Raw genomic sequence first — 22431 nt, 5'->3', positions numbered from 1 at the left:
TCATTCCTGTTAGGAATAATCACTTAAAGAAGCTGTCCCTGCGGGCAGGAGCAGCACAGGACACGCAGGTGCCGGGGCTGTTCCCCGGCGAGCGGCCCCGCAGCCAGCCCGGCCGCAGCGATCCACCCTCGGCACCAATTCCCGAACTCCCGCAGCAAAAACAACGGCGGTAGCGGCAAAGCAACGAGCCAGAGCACAGCCCGGGCGCTGCGTGTGCCCTGCGCCGGCCCCGTTCCCGGGCAGGCACGCGGGGACAGCGCGCTGGCGCTGCCCTCACACGGCGGCCCAGGCCCCGCGCCCGCCTTTGCCGCCCCCGCCCCGCCGCCATCTTAACTCCTGGCAGCCCCGCGCCCTCCGCCTGCGCTGCCGCCCGCGCCCCCGGCGGGACCAGCCGGGCCCCAGCGCAGCTGCGGCGGGAGCGACCGAAGGGGAAGAAGCGGCTTGCGCCGGACCCACGGCTCTAACGAGGGTGCCGGGAAAGGCCGCACCGCTCTCCCGCACGGAGCCACCGCCGCCCGTCCCCAACATGGCCCCGCCCGCCTCACTTTACCGCCCGCAGGCCGGCGGGCTCGTCGCTGCGGTGACGTCACCGCGCGCCCGTTTCCATGGGAACCGGAGGCGCGGGCGGCGGGAGCGCTACGGGCCGCGACCGCCGGGAGCTCCCCCGATCCCCCCGGGACCGTCGGGAGCGACCCCCGAAACTCCGGGACCGCCGGGAGCTCCCCCGATCCCCCCGGGACCGTCGGGAGCGACCCCCGAAACTCCGGGACCGCCGGGAGCTCCCCCGATCCCCCCGGGACCGCAGGGAGCGCCCCCCGATCCCCCGGGACCGCCGGGCCGTCCCGCTCCGGGCATGTTCGCGGACAGGACGGCACCCGGTGCCGACGTGCGGTCGCTGTGGAGGAGCGCCCGGAGCGCGCGCTGCGAGGCGGTGAGACCCCGGCGCGGCCCCGCTCCGCGCTCTTGCACCGCCGGGCCGGGCACGGGCGGCCGCGCTTCCCCGGACCTTCTGCGATCGTGCCCGACTTGCCCCTCCCTGATCACCCGCCACCCCGCAGTGCCGCGGCTCCAGCGCGGCCCGGACCGAGCCCCCCCGCTCCGGGAGCTGTTGGCACCGTTCGGGGCCGTCCCGTCAGCGCCGTGCTGCTCCAGCCCCGTGTGCGAGCTGGCAATGAGCCCGCCCAGCGGCTGCGCCCGCAGCTGGAGAGCTGAAGCTGCAGCGCTGGCACCGTGCACGCTGCTCGCTCCCTGCTCTGCAGCTCGCTGCCTTCTTGGCTTCTCCCGTCCTTCCCGTGCCGTGCTTTAGAGCACTGAGTCTGGCATTCGGGCATCTGTGCCTCCGATCAGGTCATGGGAAGGGCACAAACGAATCCCCAAGAGCTGGGCAGGTACAGAGGTACCCTGTGTTTAACCAGAGCTGTGCAGAGGGGCTGGAATGTCAAACAGCAGGAAGGGGAAGGTGCTTTAAATGCGTTGTGCAACACTTGTCTTTCTGCTTGGATTATAGACTGTCTGTCTTCTTTTACTAGAAAACTTGCCAGACTGGGAAAATTTCAACAGCAGAAGCTGCAGCACAGTCTCACACAGCCCGAGATGCTGCGGTGCAGACAGAGCAGAGCAAAGATGCTGTCCAAGACTTGCAGCAAGAAGTCCAAGTAGATTACACTGGGCTTCTGTCATTCCTTCAGAGAGTGGAGGATACTGTTATCAAAGAACTAAATAAAAACTGGAAAAGTCATGCCTTTGATGGCTTTGAAGTGAACTGGACAGATCAGGATGAAACAGTAAGTGACAGAATTCAGGTCATGGTCCAAGCAGAGTTCAGTTTCTCTAAGTTGTTAGTCCTTATTGCTGTGATTGTTCTTGCCAGGTTCTAATAATTAAACATTACCAGTTGGATTGCCTTGGGGTTTTTTCAGCTTTCTCCTTGCTTGGTAACACTCTTCTTCCTGCTGGTGGCTGAGCTGTAGCAGAGTAAGAGGAGGAAGCCTGCAGTTGGTGTAGGCTTTTCTTCAGCCCCTTCAGAGCACTCCAGCCTAGCAGGGATCTAGGAACAGTTGCAGTCAGTGAGTTGGCAGCTCTGCCTGCTTGGGTTTGTTTAGTGCATGCTGCTCAGGAATGGAAGCAATTTGTATCAGACAGTACATGTTGGGACTGGCATTTTCAAACTGTTACTTGTGAAGCTCAGTGAGTGCCAAACTCACACCTGGCAGCTGCTGTTAATTCTTAGGCACAGCCTTCCAGAGCAGTGCAGTCTCTGAGAGGTTCTGTTTGAGTGACAGTTGTGTTGTGGGTTTGTTTCCCAACAGGGATTCAACAACCTTTTCACATAAATTCTTGGACTGAGGAAAACCCACACTGTAACCCCACAGTCACACCAGGGGTGGGCACGGATCTCATTTCTCTCTGTTCAAAGATTGCTGCCTCAGTGCTTGGATTTGATCTCTTCCAGGTCTTGTGTTTGCATACATTGTCATACCCAGAGGCTCAGGATCAAAACCTGCAGGTCACCAGTGTTTCATGGAATGCCACAGGATCTGTCATTGCATGTTCCTACGGCCGGTGAGTATCCAGAGGGATCTGGGAGTGCAGCTGAGGCTGATGTGATGTCTCAGGCTGACCTGAGGTCTAGATATGTTTGCTTTCTCTGCAGTAATAAGCTGGCGTATATATATATAAAAATATATATATATATATCTATATCTATATCCACTTCTTATGCAAGTTAAATTATTAGTCTTCAAAGTAACAAAATCTCAGGCAAGTCCTGAATTATATCTTTTATTTCTTCCATCTTCCCCCCACCCTGAAAATGGATACATCATCTTACTGATTTGTTTCTAGGTAGATTCTGTTTGAAAAATATAAAGAGCAGATGCACTTGCAAATATCTGTAGGTGAGGTTTAGGAGAATGCACTTTATCTTCACTGAGATCATGATGTTTAATGTGGTCTCTGAGCACCCTGGATGAACCTGGCACCTGTTCATGCATGTGCCTGGTGCCATGGACATGTTATAACATGTTTAAGGATTTCTGAAATAAGGGTTTCACAAATCACGTATCTAATCCATTAATGTCTGTAGCAGCCCCCTCTTTCTTGGCCCTGTTGCTGCCTTTTTTTAATGCTCCCCTTTCCTTAGATTAAAAACCTCAGCAAAAAGGGTTTTCATGAGGGAATGCATAGGGAGGAGTGAAACAGGGCAAACCCGTATGTTAGCTGCTCCTTCTGCTCTCCCATCTGCAGCTGTTTGCAGATGAGGATGTGGTTTCTGTGTCTGTGGGTACCCTCAGCAGAATTCCTTCCATGAACTTTCCATATGCACCCTTTTGATTGTTCCCATTATTTGAATAGTGAGTAGGTCTTGGAATAGGGAAATTGTACCCAAAATTTACTGGCTGCCACTTTGAGGTAAGCACAGACATGTTCCCTGTCACATCCTGTCCAAACCAGCCCCCAGAGAACTTCCATCTCCTCATGATTCCTTCATGATGGGACCCAAAGGTGGTCCTCACGCCACTGAGGTGACCAGTGGGGAATCTCTGAGCTCTGTTGGACTGGAATCCTCTGGAACACACAAAGCAAGCTGTAGCTTTTTGTTTTTCAGGTTGGATGATGGGGACTGGAGCACAGAAAAATCCTATGTTTGTACCTGGAATCTGGACAGAAGAGGCTTGAATCCACAGCACCCTGACCTGGTGGTGGATGTTCCCAGTTCTGTCATGTGCCTGGCTTTCCACCCCTCCCAGCCATCACTGATAGCTGGTGGGTTGTTCTTACCTCAGACCATGCTTGAAATGTACCCTTTTCCTGCAACCTTTGGTTTCTCTCTCTGAGTGCAGCCTCAGATTTCCTGTAAAGGAACAGCATTGCAGCTCCTCAAACTGAGGAACTAATGCCTACCTACACAGATAAGTGCACTGTTACATCTGAACTGGGACTTGCTGCTTCTTCAGTGACACCTGCCTTTATATCCCCTTCTCAGAGGGAGGTGACAGAAGGAAATCCAGCCCTGGCTGTAAGGGAATAAACTTATTTCAGCAGAGCAATGTTCTCTTACACCAGAACAGGCTTTGCCTTGCACAGAACTGCCCAGCCTTTGAAGCTGGTGGTTCTGTTTCCACCATTGCTCCATTTGTGCATCTGTTCTGAGCTGTCAGACCTTAGATGTTTTGTATTTGTCCTTTCAGGTGGCCTGTTCAGCGGGGAGTTGGTGGTGTGGGACACCAGCAGGACAGAAGACCCTGTGATCTGGAGGACAGGGATGACAGATGACACCCACACTGACCCGGTCTATCAGGTAACAGAGAACATTGACAGCAGACAGGGCTGGGCCAGGTGAGAGCTGCCACTGCTCTGTGTCATCCCTTTGGTTCCCATCCACAGCCGGGCAGTTCACAGACATTTCAGCAGTTACATTCTTTTTTGGTTGGCTATTTCCCCCCTAATCTAGTTCCTGAACAGACAGCCTGTAAAAAAATAGCTTCTCACTGCCAGGGTAAGTGAAAAGCAGACTGATTCCCAAACTAATTTTTTATTAAGGGAGCTGCAGCCAGTGATACTTGGAGTGGTTTAAAAACACAAATGGTAAAGTGTCACTGATCCTTGGAAGCTTAAAGCCACATGCTTTGAGGGGATTTACAAGCATGTCATGCAGTCTGGCTTCCTAAGGATTTTGCCTTTCTGGAGCCTTGTGACTCTGGAGATTCTGTGTATTTTTCACATCTGCTACTCAGGAAAATGCTGTTTGGAGCTGGTTGAAAGTGCCCATAAATGCCCATCCCAAAACTGAGGGCAGGTGAGCCATAGAAACTGTAATGGAGATTCAGCCCTAGACACTGGATGTGTTTCTCTCCTTGCATCAGTCTGTGCCAGCTCCCAGCTCGTTTGGTAAGAGGCTGGTGCCTGGCTCTGCTCCTGTGCCACTGCAGGCTGCATGGCTGGGCAGTTGTGACAGTCCCCGTTGTCCTGAGCTATGGCATTTGGAACAGGTTAACTGGTTACCTGACACCAAGCACAGAAACCACGCCCGGCTGTTGAGTGTGGCGACAGATGGGAAGATCCTGGTGTGGAGGGAGGAGCGGGATGGGCGGCTGGCCTTGGCTGAAGGATTTGCCATCGTGGCTCAGCAGATCCCCCGCAGCACTCGGCTGAAGAAGGTGAGTTGAGCAGCTCAAAGAGTGCTCTTTCCATAAAAACACTCTGAACCCTGGAGCCCAAGTGTCAGAGCTTGCCCTGCTACAAGAAGGGCCAGGAAAAGCCCCTTCTGAACATACACACCCTTGATCCACAGCTCCTTTGCCATATAGAAATCATTATTGGAAGACTGACAACATCTGAGGTCTTGCCATGCTCTAAAGTTGCCAGGATGGAGAACTTGCTTGTAGTGTTAATTCATGTGGAGCCATTTGTAGGAAGGATTCAGTGCTACAAACTCGAGCTGTCACAAGCTGTGCTGTGCCCAGCCCGCTGGGTCCCAGCAGGCCCTGCCTCTCCGGGGAGCCCCAGCTCACACCAGCTCTGTCTCTCCTTGCCAGGTGCCCTGGGGAGAGGCAGCCGTGGGGGTGACCTCGCTGTCCTTGTCCCACTTCGACGCGGGTGTGTTCGTGGTGGGTGTGGAGGGCGGGTACGCCCTGCGCTGCTCCAGCAGAGCCCGGGGCCCGGCTGTCCCGCGGCCCGGCAGCGCCGCTCCCCTCAGGGCTCCGGCAGAACTCGCCTTCGCCCCTCACGCCGGGCCCGTGTACTCCGTGAGCTGCTCGCCCTTCCACAGGCAAGTGCTGCGTGTGGGACACGATCACTGGCTCTGAACACAAAATAGCCTCTGGGGGTGTGCACGAGTTCCAAAAAGGGGCACCTGGCATTAGGAACTTGCCCTCGTGGGGAAAAAAAAACATCCCTTGGCTCTGGTGAAGCTGCCTACTGGACTGCTGCATGTGGGCACACGAGGAATATTGGCACCTTCCTTAGATTATTTGTTTGTTACAATTAAAACTCAATTTAAAACCAAGGAGATTAAAAAGTCCTTCACTTGGGCAGATCACTAAGTATCTTGCTCAAGATTTTTATGACATTAGTAGCTGCCATAATTTAAATGAGAAGCTCCCATCTCTGCCAGCAATTCACCCACCATCCGTGGAGGCTCCGAGCCCTGTTTCTGTGAAACATGCTGACAGCCCAGGTTTGCATTTAATTTGTATGAGACAAGCCCAGCTGAACAATGCCCAGCTCTAGATCAGCAGTTCTCAGGCAGCCCTGGGCCACAACCCATCAGCGGTCAATACAAGCCCTCATTAAGCTTAATTGAGGGCAGTAACAAACAGCCCACAGCACAGCCTGGCAATTGCTGCTTTAGGAAACACAGACCTTTACAAAGCAGGAATATTGTCCGAGGTCATGCTCCTTGACTGATTTCTGTTCTTTATCGTTAGCAATAAAACAAAAAGAGCTGTTTCTTGCTTCCTCTCTCCCCCAGGAACCTCTTTCTGAGCTGTGGGACTGACGGACAAGTTCACTTGCACTCCATGTTGCAGACACAGCCCCTCTTTGCTCTACAGTTATCAAAGAAATACCTGTTCTGTGTATGCTGGTCTCCAGTTCGACCACTGGTTTTTGCAGCTGCATCTGGGGAAGGCAAGTAACTGCAGGTGTCTCCTCTTGAGCATAAAATTAAGAGTGTGTATTATTTAGTCAGGTCGATTGTACTGATTAGCAGATCCCACAAGCACAGAGCAGTGGCCGTTGTTTTCACTGTGTAATTAGTACAAAGGAGTAATTTCTAACTTTAACAAGGTGATCCAGCAGTTATTTTTCACTTCTGATGGTACCTTTAAATCTGTTGCCACAGTCATTCACAGGAATACAGCACAGCAAGATCACTGTGGCTAAATCTATTTCCAGCTTGTTTTTGACATCTACTTCCAGAACTAATGGTTTAAAACGAAAACTTTTTCCTTAGAAAATTGCCCAAACATTTTTGAGCTAAAGAATGGAGATTTCACAGAATTTGGCAAGCTGGTTTCAGGTTTCTGACAGTAGAACAAATCCATGCTGCCTGCAGTAATGTCAGCTGTCTGTCACAGCCTAGACACCATCAGCGGGGGAAACAGGTTAAAAATAACTCTCAGTGCCAGACTAAGCAGATACTCACCTGCTGATACAATGTCTGTTGCCATGAAGCTGCAATGAATGTCTGTGTCTGCAGGAGAGGTGCACCTGTTTGACCTGGCCAGGAGCACGCAGAAGCCCACAGTGTCCCTGAAGCAGTCCGTGAGTGACTGCCCCGTGTACTGTTTGGAATTCAACACCAAGCACACGCGGCTCCTGGCAGCAGGGGATGCTGCTGGGACAGTCAAAGTCTGGCAGCTGAGCTCCGACTTCACCGAGCAGGGACCAAGGGAAATGAGTCACCTGGAGCAGCTGGCAAGTGAGATCATGGACTGAGGGAGCAGCACAACAGCTGTGTGAAACTTGTGACTGCCCTGACTCCAGGAACAATTCCCCACTCACCTGGTTCCAGTGTTGGCCTGGAAAACACAGGTAACCAACAGCTGGAGTTGCCTCCACAGAACAGTTAAATTTGCATTTAACCATTAAACACAAGATGATGTGGTTCGACCAGTAACTTTTATTCAAGCACACTGCAACATGTTTCTTTTCCCTAAGAGTTTTAAGCTAAGCACTTTAAGGTTACATCATAAAGTAACATTGATTATTGTAGAGCACAAAGAGAGAGAGACACATGCAGAGCTACAGTCAGCAAACGTGAGCATGTCCTTTGCATCTTTTGGTGCTAGTGTTTCAGATCAATTCACAAAGAGTGAACGTGTAAATTCTATGTAGTCATAGGCAGAAGGCAGTTCCCTGCCCTTGCCATCCATGTAGGGTTTCATGTGAGAGATGCAATAATCGGCCTGTTCCCGGGTCAGGTTCTGAAAGAGAGACAGCGTGGAGGTGAGAGGGCTCTGGGGCTGCCAAGGGGCATGGACAGGCAGCCCTCCCATTCCCCGGGGCAGAAACCAGAGCAGCACTACGCCCAGCATGGGAATGCTCTGGCTGTTGGCACTATTTGGTTAAGGGTTGGAAGGCCTGACCAGAGTCTTCCCACCGAACCGAAGACAGAGCGGGTAACTGGGACAAGGAAGCACTGCAAACTCTTTATTTCCCTGCCAGCTAGTGGTATTCAGACAGGAAAAACTTGCTGTTTTGGCAGGGCAGTGAGAGGGAGGAGATGTTCATACTGTCTAAACTTAGGCTCAAGCTCTTCCTTTGAATTTGCTGTCTGGAGAAACATCCCCCATCTAATTTCCCAAATGATGGAAGAGAAGTTCTGAGGATAGTGCACTCCCTTACAGACCTTTGATTAGCTCTTGTTTTATTCAACCTGAGCAGTTCTTTGGTAGCTAAAACTTTTCCTCTTCCTCTGTAGAGCCAAGAAAGCAACTGAGTAGGACTGTCACAGCAATTTCTGTTTGCTGCAGGGGATCCCCAGGCACGGTCAGAACTGACTCAGCCCCACTGACATGAGCCTCCAAGCCATTAGTGCTGGGCTGTATCTATGAGCCGAAGTCTTGTGTGTTCCTCCCTGGGGTCAACAACCAGCACTTACCTGGTAGAGCTCCTCCTTGGTCACGTAGGGCTTCCCCTCGGAGCTGAGGGCGCGGAAAGCGCTCTCGATCTCCTCGCTGGATTTCACGTTCTCCGTTTCCCGGCTGATCATGAAGGCCATGTACTCCTGCAGCGAGACGTGTCCATCCCTGCCAGCGAAACACAGCGTGAGCACCCACAGCACTGCACTGCCAGGCCCTCCAGAGAGGGGCTGGAACTGTTCTGGAACGAGTGAAAGTCTTAACGCAGGAGACTCAACACCAGATCATTCTCTCAAAGTGCATTTCTTCTTTACAAATGTCAGTCTTGCCTTCCTTAAGGCTTTCACATAAGTCACTGTAAAAACAGCCAAAGCTCTCAGCCTGTGAAGGACCTTCCAGCCAACTCCCCACCCAACAGCTCCATGTATTTTGCAGTACAGAAAGTCCAACTCACCTGTTGGGATCTACAGTGTCAAGAATAGACTCAAACTCAGGGTCTGGCTCTCCTTCCTCAACCATGGGCAGATCGTAGCCGAGAGAGCGCAAGCAAGACTTAAACTCCTGGTGGTTAAGTCGTCCAGATTTGTCCTTGTCAAAGTGCCTAAAATCATAAAGCCACGTGTGTCAGTTGTTGAGTTCTGAGAGCTGTAAAGTGAGCTGAAAACTAGATCAAGGTTATAACCAGCCCCTATTCTGTACAAATGAGTTTGTATCAATAAATACATACATGAAAAATATGCACAAATTCTTAACTTTGCTTAAAAATCATCCCTTCCCCACCAAAAAAACCCCAGCTGTATTCCCAGCTGGAGTGTATTGGCACTGTCAGCAGCAGGGGCTGCAGGCTGTTGCCCTCTGGCAGAGAACGGAGCAGCTCAGCACAAAGTGGGGCAGACAACAAAGGAGCCACAAATGGATCCTGCAAACAGGAGCATCCATGTGCCAGAAATATCTCCCAAGGCTTCCTCTGGCCTGTGTTCCTTGCAACTCACTTGAACATCATGCTGAACTCCTTGAGGGCCTCCTCGGTGACTCCAGTGGTGTTCCTGAAAAGGAAGCAGCAAAGCTGAGTTCCTGAGCTGTGGTACTCCGAGTTCAGTGTCTGCACCACACGGTGAGGACAAAGGAGCAAACAGCCATTCCATTGGGAACACTGATACACACTTATTCCACAAAATAAAACTGTTCCACTAAGATCCCACCCTTGCTCATGGCCAACAGGAGCTATTCCAAAACTGCTCACTTCATCCCTCTGAAGGGAACTGGGAGGTGGTGGGGATGTACAAGCTCACTGCATCCATTGTCCTGAGCACAGGAGACTTTAGCACAGACCATGCCAGGCTGGCTGCAGGCATGGGCAGCTGTGGCTCCTGTCTTTCCTCCCACCCCAGTCAGACACTTCAAACCACACATGGGCCAGGCAGTACCGGGCTTGGATCTGCTGCTCCAGGTTGTGTTGCATCCTCATCCCCAGCTGGTCCAGCTGGTCCCACTGCTGTGCCAGCCCCACAGTGCTGTGTTCTGTGTATTTGTTGTCCAAGATAAGTGCCTCTTCCATGGCTGCTCCAAGGTCCTCAATCTTCTTCAGCTGGCTCCTCATAGCTCGGATCTCTTGGTGCTTGCGCTGTGAGAAGGGAGCAAGAGGAGAGAAATCATGGACCACCAAAAAAGAAAAAAAATTAAACAAGCTAGAACAGAGGCTGGCAGGGGAGGAAGGGTTATTCTCTTCTTTTTCTCCTAGGACTTTATGTCCACATGCTGGGATTTGTGAAATAAGATTCAGAGCAATTTTCATCTTCATGCTCACTATTGGAAACTAGAGCTTGCAAAGCAGTTCTGGAAACTAAAAAACTTCTTATTAGGAAATGTGCTAAAAATACTGTATCCTCTCTGCCCTACCCCACCTCCTTTAGGAAAAAGGAAAAAAAAATGAAAAACTACATCAGTGTTGTTTAATGGCCTGCAATGTAAGCAGACATCAGATATGTAAACAGATAATCCCAGAGGTCTCTTCAGTATTACAAATGCCTAAATTCAATTAAGATTTTCCCACACAATTCCATGCATTTCCCTTCCCACTCTGTGTTCCCAAGCCAGCTGGAAATGCTGTTTTATCCACAGGTGCCCATCACTTACTTTAGTAGCTTCTAGCTGTGACTCCAGTGTTCCCGATTCCTCCACCATACACGACCTAAACACAAAACAACAGTGAGAGAAGGCACTTATCTCACAAAAAAATGGCATGTGGGGCTTGAAATTAACAGTCCTTCCTTGAAATGAAAAATCCTTTCAGATATTTATACACTGGTTTTGTGTTTTGTTTATTCTGACTCATCCTATTTCAGACTGACACTGTACATTTTGTCTGATTCTTATTTCTGTATATAGTTAATTTCTAGCCCCATTTGAAAGGCAACGTGATCAGCAGCCACACTTCATGCCAGACTCAAAGCACCCGCTTTACTGGACCTCATGGAATTAGAATTTAGTGCAGTCCCACCCCCCTGCCCCATGCCCAGCACACACCACACACACCAACTGCAGGTGAGTCACTGGGGATGGGCTGTATTTGCAGTCAGGTACAGGAGCTCTACGAAGGTGTGTTACAAAGGGGAAAATGAGGGTAAAAAAAAGATGGTGAGAACTACTGGTTTGGTTGAAAAGTAATCTTAATGTGGCATAATCCTTGCAGAGAGCTACAGACCTCTGCTGCTCAGCAGTGCCTGGTGGAAAGGTGCCTTTCCCACCCCACCTCTCCATGCTGCACCCAGAGCAGCTGAGGTTCAGCCACTCTGCCCAGTGATTTCCACCCTGAGCTTTACATGCAGGTCCCCACAGTGGCCAGGGGCTCCGAGATCTCCTTCATACAGACTAGCTATGGACAGTCTCTGGATGCTGCTTTTCCCCCACCCCAAGATCCCAAGCAATCTCTAAGCAGCCGTGTTTGGGAATCTCTGTCCTTCCAACACGTACGGTGAGAGCTCGCACTGGATGACCCACACATGGACAGTGAGTCTGGGTGCTGTGCAGGTGGGGTGTCCTCTGACTCTGGGGTATTAAAATTCCTGAAACCTGAATCTCTGGTATTTCAGTCACTAAAACCAGGTTTTCATCCCCACTGGACTCTGTCTTCCCACATGTTTTTGATCTTCTTGAGAATGGGGATTTCAAGTGCTGAATCACTCTGTAGCAATGAAAATGCACCAAACATCTGGGTGTTTCTCACCACAGGGTTAAGGCTCAGACTCAATGCCTGCCTAGAGATGAAGCGCACACCCAGAGCCTTGAGCAGGAAGCTGGGAACCAACCGTGGAAAGAACCAACAGGGAAACAAACCTCCAAGCATCTCTAAGCCGTGAAAGTTAGTTGGAAGGAAAGCGAGCCTTGGAATTAACAAGTGCGTTTGAAAACCAAAGTGAGGTAAGAAAATAAGAGGAAAAAACCTTCCAGATAGATCATCCCCAACTTCATACTGATAGACACGAATGACACGACGATATGCTATGCTAGTCAAAGGAAAGAAACCAAGTAAATTCCAAAAAGGAAGAAAGAAAGAACAGAGGAAAGAACACACCAAAACACGGCCACTGCAGTGGAGCCACACTCCAAGCCAGCACTGCCTTGCAGCAAACACAAGCAAGTACTTAATGAGAGAAAATTATTTAAATGCTGGTTGCACATACACAAAAATAAACTGTTATTATTTTCATGTAAGTCACAAATAAGTGAGTCTCAGTAAGAGACAAACTGAAATTTTGCAGTTAGCTCATCTACAGATTGTTTAAAAGCATTTTTTTTTCCTAAACTCCAAATTGTTCTTCCTCCCTTCCCCCAAGAACACCTCTCTCAGGCAGTGCTGGGCATGCACAAGCTGCAAAGCAAGGAGTGTGCATGGCAGCTCTTCTCCTGACACTTTCCTGAAGCTCTGCCTTCCCTCTCGCCAAGCCAGGCTAAGCACAGCCAGTGCCTCTTGGAACTAAATCCACGTTTTTAATCTATTCACAGAGAATTAGGGACAAATTCTGCCTGGCATATCAGCAGCCCTCTGGTAATTTGTTCAACAAAAGAGCCTGGCATGAGGATCTCTAACTCTGACCCTGCGTCTTTCAGTGAATGGCTCCTTTCTGTTCACTCGTTCTTGGACACCAGAACTAATCTACATCACTACTTGACAAAGGAGCAGGGAATTCAGCACCCATTCCAGGAAAATCTGCTCTGTTCCATTAAACTGTACAACAAAACCAGGGCACACTATTTTTGTCTGGCAGCACACAAGAGACTGTGATCATTACAGGGCAACTAAGCAGCAGAATTATCTGTGAATATTCCACCTTCTATTAGGAAAAGCTTTCTCTTTAGGAGCAAGGCCCTCGCCTCCTTCAGCCCTGAGCACAGGCTCACACACAGCATCTGCCCTGGCCCAGAGACTGCTGGCATTTGACATCACAACTTATCACAAAGCTTCCACTGTGCTGAGACTCGTCCTGCTGAAGGAATTTAACTGGACAGACACATTTGCAGAGGCTTTGGTAGTCTGAAGGCATTTAAAGATCTGATTAATTCCTTTCCACTTCCAGACAAATGGCCAGCAACATCCTCATCAGGAGCCATTGCTGTGGACACAGACTGGGCTTAAAACTGCTGGCAAATTCCAATAGCTTCTTGAATCCATGTTGGAAGGTTGGTTTCCTCCTGTCAAGGCTAAAATCTGTGTGGGCCATGGTTCTGCAGCAGATTAAAAATGTGCAGTTCATATTTGCAAACTACAGGGTTTTAAGACATATAATATCAGCAAAATGTTGTAAGAATCTTCCCTTCTCCTTATCACAACTTTCGAGTTTCATTGTTCTCAGAACAGTTATGGTCAAATGTTTTATTGCACTAGGCAAATCTCTTAAGCTGAAGAACTAGAAATGCCAGAATAGTTTGCCTTTGGAAAGGAGCTATACTCTCATATATCTTCTCAGCTTAAGGGCCTTTTCCTGTGCAAGCCCTCAGAGAAAGCAAGAGCAAAAGTCAGGAATTCCTTGGTGTGCCAGTGGCTGCCTGTCATAAATCTGCTTTTGACTAGGAGATAGCTATAAGCCAATAGAAACATAACAAACTACTCCAAAATCTTGTTTCCTGTGTCTGTGCACCTCAGCAAAAGGTTGCTCTTTTTAAATAAGAGGGGTTTGAGCACAGCTTTCACAAGCGATGTAACAACAGGAGAAAACACACAGAGCAGAACACATCACCAAAATTTGAAAGATACAAAATTCAATACTAACCCATCTAGCAGGTAAGTCCTGTAGAATGTGAAGATCCAAACATCAGGCAGCAGGACAGAGACAAGACAGTAAGAGAGGGATACAGATTTGGGTGGGAAGCAAACATCAAAAAGTTAAAAATCATATTTATATTTCATTATTTCATGAAGACACATACAGAACTATTTGTAAACACACAGACAGAGAATCACAGGGTTACATAGAACAGAACTCACCTCCTCTGACCCCCAAACAGAACCTGTCAGGGCTGCTGACAGCACTGACTGAGTGCAGGCACCTGCAATGCTCAACCTTGAGACTTTATTTCTAACACAGTTGTTATATCTTTACTCCCTCTCCTTAGATAAAGTTATTATTAGACAGTAGCCCAGGGAAAGGATTACAAAGTTTTAAGCTCTTTTCACATATTCTTTCTGTATTTGAACTCCAGTAAGATTCCCAATGCACTGCTCAATACAACAGGGGCACTAACAGAAATGCTGCTGGCACTTCAGAGTATGCTTGGAGCTATTTGTGCTCCACCTCCCCAGCTGTGCTACAGCCTAGTTCAGGAATAACAGGAGAAAAATGAAGTCCTGGATAACTGGAATTACTGCAGGAAAAATAATTCAGAAATAGGAACATTTCTGAAGTCTGGTGTTCCAGGGCTTTCCTTTCCCCTGTAGCTACTGGGGCCTCTCTCAAATCCCAACTGCAGGGAATGGACAAGTCCTCATGCGCTGTTTTTCATTAGGAGACATTTACAACTTTGACAGTCCAAAGAGATGGAGGATGAACACAAATATTACCTAAGGGATTCTCTAAGGGCAGGTCCTGGAAAGACAAACTATACCTGGTCTCCTGAATCCACTGATGGAAGGCATTGGCATGCTGAGCAAATTCCTGACGCAGTTTGTCATTTTCTTCCTGCCTTCGCTGTTCCTTCTGCAGCTCCAGTTCACGTTCCTGAGAAATAAACAACAGTCATTTCAGAGAAATAAAGGGATTGGTCTCATCCTGTAACAGAAAGCAAAAACTAAAAGCACACTTCTGAGCCTCAAAACAACATTGAATGCTTGGTGTCCTGGATACCTAGAGAAAAGCATCTCAGGTGGTAATTCAGAACTGAAGTCCTGTGAAGTGCAATTGAACCAGCAGTTGCTTCACTGCATAGCAGAGAAGTTAAATTTCTATTACAGTTAGGAAGTGAGACACATGTGTCTTGCCTTTGGAAGAGCCAAATTGAAAACCATGAGAACAACTGACAATAGCACAAGTTAATGGCAATTTTTCTTTGCTCAGGAATTTTGAGATATTTTGACTGTATTATGGTGACAAACTCTTGTACCCATTGTCTCAGAGAACAACTTCAGGGATGACTTAAAGGTCATAAAATATGAAGAGACTCTTTCCCTCACTGACTTGCCTTGATAATTTTCTGCAGGTTCCTCCAGGTTTCTTCAAGAGCCTCCATAGTGAACCAAGTGTAGGGGTTGGAGGCCACACGGAAGCTCTTGATCTGGCGATCAAGCTCTGCCAGCTGGTTGAAATCAGCCTGGGCAGAACTCAGGGAGGAGCGGAAAGCGTCGTGAGCTTCTCTCAGGGCTTTGATTTCCTCCAGTGAGTTGCAGCGCACAGGATCCGTCAGGTCCTCCTCAGCATTCTCAAACCAACTGTTGAAGGCAGAGGCCTTCTTTGCAAATGTCAGGAAGAGATCTTCAACCTTGAGAAGAGAAAAAACCCCCAGCTGTTCAGTAATGGAAATACTCTGTATGAGCTCATCTGGAATGAACATGCAAGAATTTGCCTTGCAAGCATCTCAGAAATTCTTATGTTAATTCTCCAGGATCTCCAAAACGGTTAGTTGCAAAAGCATGAACAAGCTACAGAAATTGCAAGTGCGTATTTTCTATCCAGTGCACAATTAGATTTTTGTAGCCCCATTGCTGGCCACTCACCTTTCTGAAGTGCTCCTGAGCCTCCAAGAGTTTCTTTTTTCTGGCAGCAGAATTAGCCAGTAGCTGATTCCAGCGTTTCATCAGGGAAGCATGCCGGGCCTCGATGGCCTTGGACTGGATGTGCTTGGCTGCGAGCAGCTGGTCTTTCAGAGCAGTGATGTTTGCAATTCCCTCCTGCTGGAAAGCCTGAAGTCCAGCATCAAACGTTTCCTGAAGCATTAAAAGAACAAAAGGTATTTGAGATTGTATTTTTCTTTAGCCTTTCCAGTATATTTCAAATATGGATTCTTGTGTGTTCACAAGAGTTCAGCTGGTGGGGTGGCAGCAGCATCAGCACTGACCTGTTTGGTGAGCAAAGTTTGCACTGAAGAGAGGTCCCGTCCATAATCATCTGTCTTCAGACTGTTTTCCTTCTCTCCTGGAAAATGAAACAAATTTCGCAAAAATGTCATTTCTCTATCTCAAACATTCCCTCTGTTGCAGATCAGGTTACTACAAAGGCATAAAGCAGGGACAGCACTGCTGATTACTCTGGGCTTAAGTCTGCTGTTACAGCAGCACATGAGGAGCTACTGGAGACCTTTGAAAATGAAGGAGTTTAAGGTTTGTTTGTAACCAAATATTGTACAGAACATACCTATCCACGACTCCACCACATCTGCTTTCCAGTTGAACTGGAGGAAGGCTGAGTTCTCATCCAATTTGGCTTTTCTCTGAGCTGCTGCTTTCTCCAGATCTGACACCTTGCCTCTGAGCCCCTTCATCTTGGCAGTGATATTTGCCTCATGGTGATTGTTCTATGTGACAGGGAGGAAAAAAAAATATAGCCATCCTGTATGATGTTGAAGTCATCTGAGGCATTCAGGACATTGGTGACAGAGCAAGGACTTCAGCTAAAAGATACTGTCTCAGAAACAGCTTTGAAAGCAAAACACCAACAGCTTATTCAGCCACAAAAAATGATTAAGAGTTCTTTTCAAAGACATGACAGAGAAGAGCAAGTGTATTGTAACATGAAGATGTCCTTGGGAGCCTTTGAAGGTTTCTCTTTCCTAGTTCATGCTCACCTTTTTAATGAGATCCTCTCCATTAGCACAGACATCATTCACTCTGTCCTTGTGGACAGTAAAATCAGTCTCAAATGCCTCATGCTTCTTCAGCAAGCCCTGCAAATACAAGACACAGGCACTTCTAAAAATAATTTCTCACCATTTATTAAAAAGTAATTCATTTTCTAAATCAGTTAGCATAAACTTCTTCTGTCAAAAATTAATCTTAGCTGGCTAGCACGACTTACTGGTTTTCTGTAGACAAAAGGAAACTGAGACTGACTTCCAATCAGAGGTCAAGAGATACAAAGCTACATCAAACTAAAAGTAATTTCTACAGAAAATAACATTACTGGGATGTTTTTATAAAGTGAATTTATATTTTTTACAATGTAGGACTTCAAAAGGAACAAACAACTTCTAAATTGTAAAGACAGTTAAAGAAGAGGTTTGTTATGCTCTAACCAACAATAATGCAACAATAAAGTGCTGACAACTTCCTCCATACCTGGATAGCAGCAAGTGTGTCCCCATAATCCTCACTGGCTACCAGAGTCATTTTCTCATTGATCCAGGCTTCTTCTTCCTCAACATTTGCTACAAACTGCTGATACTCCAGAGACTCCTCCAGACGCTGGCCCCTGTGTGGGGAAGGTAAAACTAGTCAGTGTTGCTTTATGGCATTGAGATGCAAGATCTAAAAACAATGTGCAGAGCCTGAACCTTATCATTCACACTTCACTCCTCCAGCAGCAGCCATGGCTGGAGCTCTAGGAATTCCTTGGATTACAAAGCCTGAAGCTGCCAAAGGATTGGAGCAAACTCTCTCCCAACAGTTTCTAATCAGGAAAAATCTGGTAGTGGATTAAAGCCAGCTGATTGCAAGCCTGTGGTTTCCAACTGGTGCAAGAAAAGGCTAAACACAACATACACCTCAAAAAGAGGCTCATGTTTCTACTGAGGAAGATTATCAGTAGACTTGTAGTCTGCGACCAGTGATAGATGCTGTTACATCATATTCCTAATAACTCATACCCTGAAATTCTATAAATCTGATCATTATGAGTCCATAACTTTGAATTAATACTGAATTTTACAGAAATTCATACCTAGCAGCTGCCAACTGTTTTAACTCTTTCCAGTGATCCACAAACTGAGCCAGTCTCTGCTGTATCTCCTCCTTTCCAATTGTGTTGTCATCTGAAAGCTTCTTACCCGTGTCCAGAACACCCTAAAGAGAAACAGTTATTGGAACATTACCTGCCTTCCTCATGTGCATTGTTTGGGGTCCAGCAAAAGTACTGCTGGCTTTCATCTCTTCCACAGTTAAGAAAAGTGCTGCTTATAGAGAAATCTGTCATGGGGAAAGGCTTTTACCTGGATAGCAGGTTCGTGGGCAGCTAATTCTGCTTCCAAGCGCTTGTGTTTCTTCCTCAGGTTCTGCACACCAGTCAAGTCTCTGCCATAGTCCTCTGAGCTAACCAACAGTTTCTTCTCTCTAAATTCAACAGAGAAGAGAGAAAGGTAAAGTATGAAAATTAATTCTAAAGGTCCAACCTAACAAAGAAAACAAAAAAAAAAACCTTTGATACACAACTGCTCTGCCTTGCACAAAGATCTTGGATGCAAATTCCTGTGTGAGGAAAAGGTGACAGAGGGCCCATCATTTATCTTTGAAAGACAGAATTCCTCTGTACTGTTTTATTTTTAAAAATATAGATGTCTTTTGTAAAGTTGTCCAAATTTTGTGTGTTTTAAAAGCATGACAAAAGAAGTGCTCTAACTTGAATGATTTCTATCAGCCTCATGTCTTTCCGTCCTCCTGAGGTACTAACACCAATGTCAAAAGACCATTTGATTAATGACAACTGGCTAGAATCAAGAAAGTACTTGAAATTGAAAAAGGTTTGAATTTTTGGTAGGAGCATTCCCAAAAAGACTAGAATGAAATGTCTGAGTCTAAACAGTGTTTTTTTGCTTACTGGGATTGACCAAAGAAAACTGCAGATAAGAAACCCCACCCAAAGCAGTTTTTCTGGACTCCTATAGACGCACAGCTCTTGAAAGGCACCTCTAAAGCCACGCTAAAAGATATGAGTGTTGCTGGCAAGCCCAGAACTTCCCAAACACCCACTTGATCCAGGACTCCTCGTCGTCCATGTCACGGAAGAACTGGTGCAGGCGGTGGCTCTCGTTGAGCTTGGCGCGGCGGGCGCTGGCCATGCCCTTGATGCGCTGGAAGCGCCCGTTGATGGTCTCGCGTTTGTCCTTCACCTGGGACGTGTCAAAGGCACTGCTGGTCATCAGACTGTCAGCCTGGCTGTTCAGGTCCTTCAGGCGGTCCTGCACACGGAGGGGAGGGAGAGCAGGGATTGCTCAGAGCTTGTTTCTGTGCTCATTACGTCAGGATGAAAATCAGAATCTGACTCGCAGTCACAGGTTTTGTTAAAAACCACATTTTGACAATTCTGTGACTGCAGCAGTTATGAGGAGCTGTACCTATAGAATTTGCTTATGACTATGATTTATCTTCCAAAACTAAAAGGGAAAGCAAATACCTCATGAGCAGATATATCAGCTTCCAGTAACTGGTGTTTTTTCAGAAGGTTGTTAACAGATGCCAAGTCCTTCCCATAGTCTTCAGATGCCAGCAAAGCCTCCACCTAGGGATGGAGAAGGAAACATGGAATGAAAAACAAATAGTGTTTATGAACTCCTTGAAACTATAATGCTTTAAAACCATGCAAATTATTTCTCAGTTTTCTATTACACCTTTACCTTGTCACCTGTTTAATAGCTAAAAAAGTTCAATGAAAATTTGCTTCTTCTCATTTTATTGTTCATAACTAATAACACATACACAAGAATTTTACTAGTAATAAGGTTTTTTTTTTTTTAAATAAACCTAGACTTGCTCAAAGGTAAACAGCGCTCCAGAAAATCTAACATCATCAAAGGTAATGAAAACTGAAAAAAAGATGCTTTGCAAGTAATTAACTCCCATTTTATTACCTCTGAAAGCCAAAAGTCAAAGTCCTTGATGCCAGTATTGAAATTCTGTTGTTTATTAGCTTCTTTCAGTTTCTGACTCTTCTCTGCTGATTTCTGTACCAGGAATTGCCACTGGTCAGCCAGGGCAGCCAGGCGTGCCTGTCAGAAAGTGGGAAAGATAAGCAAATGTCACAAATGAAACAAAAAAGAAGTTCTATGCAAAACCAGAACATGGTGGAAGTCTGGCTGTTGATCCCAGGTATGCAAGTTAGAGTCACTATTTTGAGCTGCCCAGCTGTAATTTACACCTCAATCAGAGGACAGAAAATTTATCCTCCTTGAGATCAAAGCCGAATGATTCACCTGATCTGCACTGTGTAGCTGATACACAAAATCTTCTATAAAGCAAGATTGGTTCTAGAGGGACACTGTCCTGCCTCAGTTACCCAAACACTGCTCAAAGCAGAGCCAAGAGTGGCAGGTGCCCACCTTGACGGCGTCCTCGCTGCCGGCGCACGCGCCCCGCTCGATGAGGGAGTTGCCCATGTCGATGACGCCGCGGATGCGGTCGGCGTTGGCGTGGAGCTCGGCTTCAAAGGCCTGGTGCTTCTGGTGCTTGCTCTGCAAGGACAAACCCAATGCCATCAGGCTCTGCACAAAGGGCTCCTCCATTGTTCTCATGGGCTGGGTGGTCACCAGCTTTGTGCACAGGCTGAGCTGAAGTTCTCTCTGTGTAGGGTAATTACTGCTCACTCCAGTGGTTACTCTCATTACCTGAGAGCCACCAAGTTTTGACCTGGCACTGAGCTGAGCTGTTACTGCAGTAAAGATTCCTGGTTTTCAATGCAGCCCTTTGAAAGGACCAATTACACATACCCTGAGTAGAGTAGATCATCCTTTCTATTCCTACAGTAATTACACAAATTCCTACTTCCCTTCCTAATCTATAGGTAATTAACAGAAATCACTGCTCCAGGTTATCTGCTTTCTGCACAGTTTTGATATTAGACGTGCACAGCCCCATTATATATAGATAGCTAAATACTGAATTAACAGCCAAAAGATTCTATAAAGACATAACTGAATTATTTAGTAAGAATTTTTCTCTGCCAAATTGAGAGCACCATGAGAACAACAGGAGCCTTGGTGTGGGAAGGAGTGTGCAGCTCTCATGGATCCATGATCCATCCACCCACCACAAATATGACAACAGCACACAAGTGACAATACAGAATTTGCAAGTATAAACTGGAAATGCTAGTGACGTTGGACATGGGTAGAGAGTGTCCTAGAGAATGGGATGAAAGGAAATGTTAGATCAAAAATAAAAGGAAAAATACTATAGCACTGGTATGAGAAATTCTGCATGAGCTGCTTCATTTTGGGCACTGTAAACCCCAAATCCTGAGATTTGGGGAAGCATATCCTTCAAAGCATTTGGGGAAGCATATCCTTCCTAGATCTACCAACTTGGAAAACTCAATTTAAAAGCTGCCAATTGTGTATCTCCATATAATGACCATGACAACAAATTGCAAACAAGCCTTTCTAGTTTAATATAATTTTTTTCCCAACTAAGAAGATAGTAATTTAATGTACCACACTCTGAAGTGACAAATTATTCTTTCATTTCTTACTCGTTAGCTTCCCCTTTCTTTGTTCTATCTTCTCCCTCCACATAACCTCATTTTACTCCGCTTCTTGGATTCTTACAAGTGCTGTCAGCTTTCCATCTGGTACATCTCTTTTTCTGGAGTGTTCTTTCTGTTTTATTCCCTTCTATGCTCTTGCAAGAACTAAGCCAATCAAGTTCTATCATTTACTGAATCCTCCATCTTCAGCATCTAATTCTACAAACACAAGCTCACAGATCTGACATTATGCCCTGTGTTAAATCATCACAAGTGATGATCAAACAGCCAAGTTTCTGAAAAAGGGGGACAGATCCCCATTTTCCTATGGGCTAACTCGTAAAAAAGCCTAAACTACACCATTAATGGAGCATAAATTAAACAGATCATGCAGAACACCTGCAAAACAAATAGATAAATAAATGATGCTGAATAGGAATTAACAAAAAAGCCACACCCATAGGATGAGGATCAACAGCTGTACCTGGATAGAGGTCAAGAACTAACAGAAAACAAAGAGATTGCATGAACTGATGGATGGAGCAGCAACCAGAGCTTGGGCTTACACAGAAGCTTATACAGAGAAAATAAATTCACATACCAGGCTAGTCCAAACTACTTACCAGCAGTTTGGAAAGCTATAAAATAGATTGAGAGAAGTAGTTCAGTGCATTCATACTACTTCATAAACCAGAATTAAAACATAAGAGGTAACTTTATTCCTTAATACTGAAAAATAAATGAGATTTCACATTTTATAACGTAAAAGAGTTGAGACCCTAGAATTCCATTTCCTTATTGTCTAGATGCTGGGAGAGAGACAGAAGAACCACTTGGGTTTCTTTAGGAAACTTTTTGCTGCAGATACCACATATCTTATTAATTATATGCATGAATAATTAATTACAGGCATGAATAATTACTAACCAAGTCCTATTTTGGGTCTCCTTTCATGCATAATGTAACTT

At 46.7% G+C, this 22431-nt stretch overlaps 2 protein-coding genes across 11 annotated transcripts in view; one reads left to right on the top strand and one right to left on the bottom strand.

Moving 5' to 3' along the window:
• Nucleotides 1-754: 754 nt before the first annotated feature.
• Nucleotides 755-8599, top strand: DYNC2I2 (dynein 2 intermediate chain 2). 3 transcript variants are annotated; one of them, XR_005628779.1, is made up of 10 exons: nt 755-931; nt 1530-1784; nt 2453-2562; nt 3608-3765; nt 4191-4300; nt 4992-5159; nt 5538-5770; nt 6473-6630; nt 7202-7536; nt 8426-8599. XR_005628779.1 is itself a non-coding variant. In XM_039720196.1 (10 exons), exons 2-10 carry the CDS (start codon nt 854-856, stop codon nt 7438-7440), a joined length of 1509 nt encoding a protein of 502 aa, XP_039576130.1. In that variant the 5' UTR covers nt 756-794; nt 826-853; the 3' UTR covers nt 7441-7614. The 3 variants fall into 3 exon arrangements, 2 of the variants coding, with proteins under 2 accessions (XP_039576129.1, XP_039576130.1); XM_039720196.1 differs by lacking the exon at nt 8426-8599 and having other exon boundaries at nt 756-794; nt 826-931; nt 7202-7614; XM_039720195.1 differs by lacking the exon at nt 8426-8599 and having other exon boundaries at nt 7202-7614.
• The window catches only part of SPTAN1 (spectrin alpha, non-erythrocytic 1), a 45665-nt gene continuing 30838 nt past the window's right edge, over nt 7605-22431 (bottom strand). For 3 of the 8 annotated variants that reach the window (XM_039720193.1, XM_039720190.1, XM_039720187.1), the window contains 22 exons: nt 22087-22101; nt 20322-20453; nt 19854-19991; nt 19400-19504; nt 18976-19184; nt 18219-18339; nt 17951-18072; nt 17350-17482; nt 16860-16958; nt 16430-16589; nt 16134-16210; nt 15793-16002; nt 15261-15557; nt 14688-14800; nt 13856-13873; nt 12029-12091; nt 10722-10776; nt 10013-10209; nt 9578-9631; nt 9040-9186; nt 8606-8753; nt 7605-7928 (listed from right to left, as the gene is read on the bottom strand). In XM_039720193.1, the coding sequence (XP_039576127.1) occupies nt 7803-7928; nt 8606-8753; nt 9040-9186; nt 9578-9631; nt 10013-10209; nt 10722-10776; nt 12029-12091; nt 13856-13873; nt 14688-14800; nt 15261-15557; nt 15793-16002; nt 16134-16210; nt 16430-16589; nt 16860-16958; nt 17350-17482; nt 17951-18072; nt 18219-18339; nt 18976-19184; nt 19400-19504; nt 19854-19991; nt 20322-20453; nt 22087-22101 (2739 nt within the window). In that variant the 3' untranslated portion in view covers nt 7605-7802. The remainder of the gene's footprint in view (nt 7929-8605; nt 8754-9039; nt 9187-9577; nt 9632-10012; nt 10210-10721; nt 10777-12028; nt 12092-13855; nt 13874-14687; nt 14801-15260; nt 15558-15792; nt 16003-16133; nt 16211-16429; nt 16590-16859; nt 16959-17349; nt 17483-17950; nt 18073-18218; nt 18340-18975; nt 19185-19399; nt 19505-19853; nt 19992-20321; nt 20454-22086; nt 22102-22431) is intronic. The other 5 variants (XM_039720189.1, XM_039720192.1, XM_039720186.1 and 2 more) reach the window with 4 other exon arrangements.

The sequence above is a fragment of the Passer montanus genome, unplaced genomic scaffold, assembly GCF_014805655.1.
Source record: "Passer montanus isolate IOZ18808 unplaced genomic scaffold, ASM1480565v1 scaffold43, whole genome shotgun sequence".
Lineage (NCBI taxonomy): Eukaryota > Metazoa > Chordata > Aves > Passeriformes > Passeridae > Passer > Passer montanus.
This window is presented reverse-complemented; position numbering and strand designations above follow the sequence as displayed.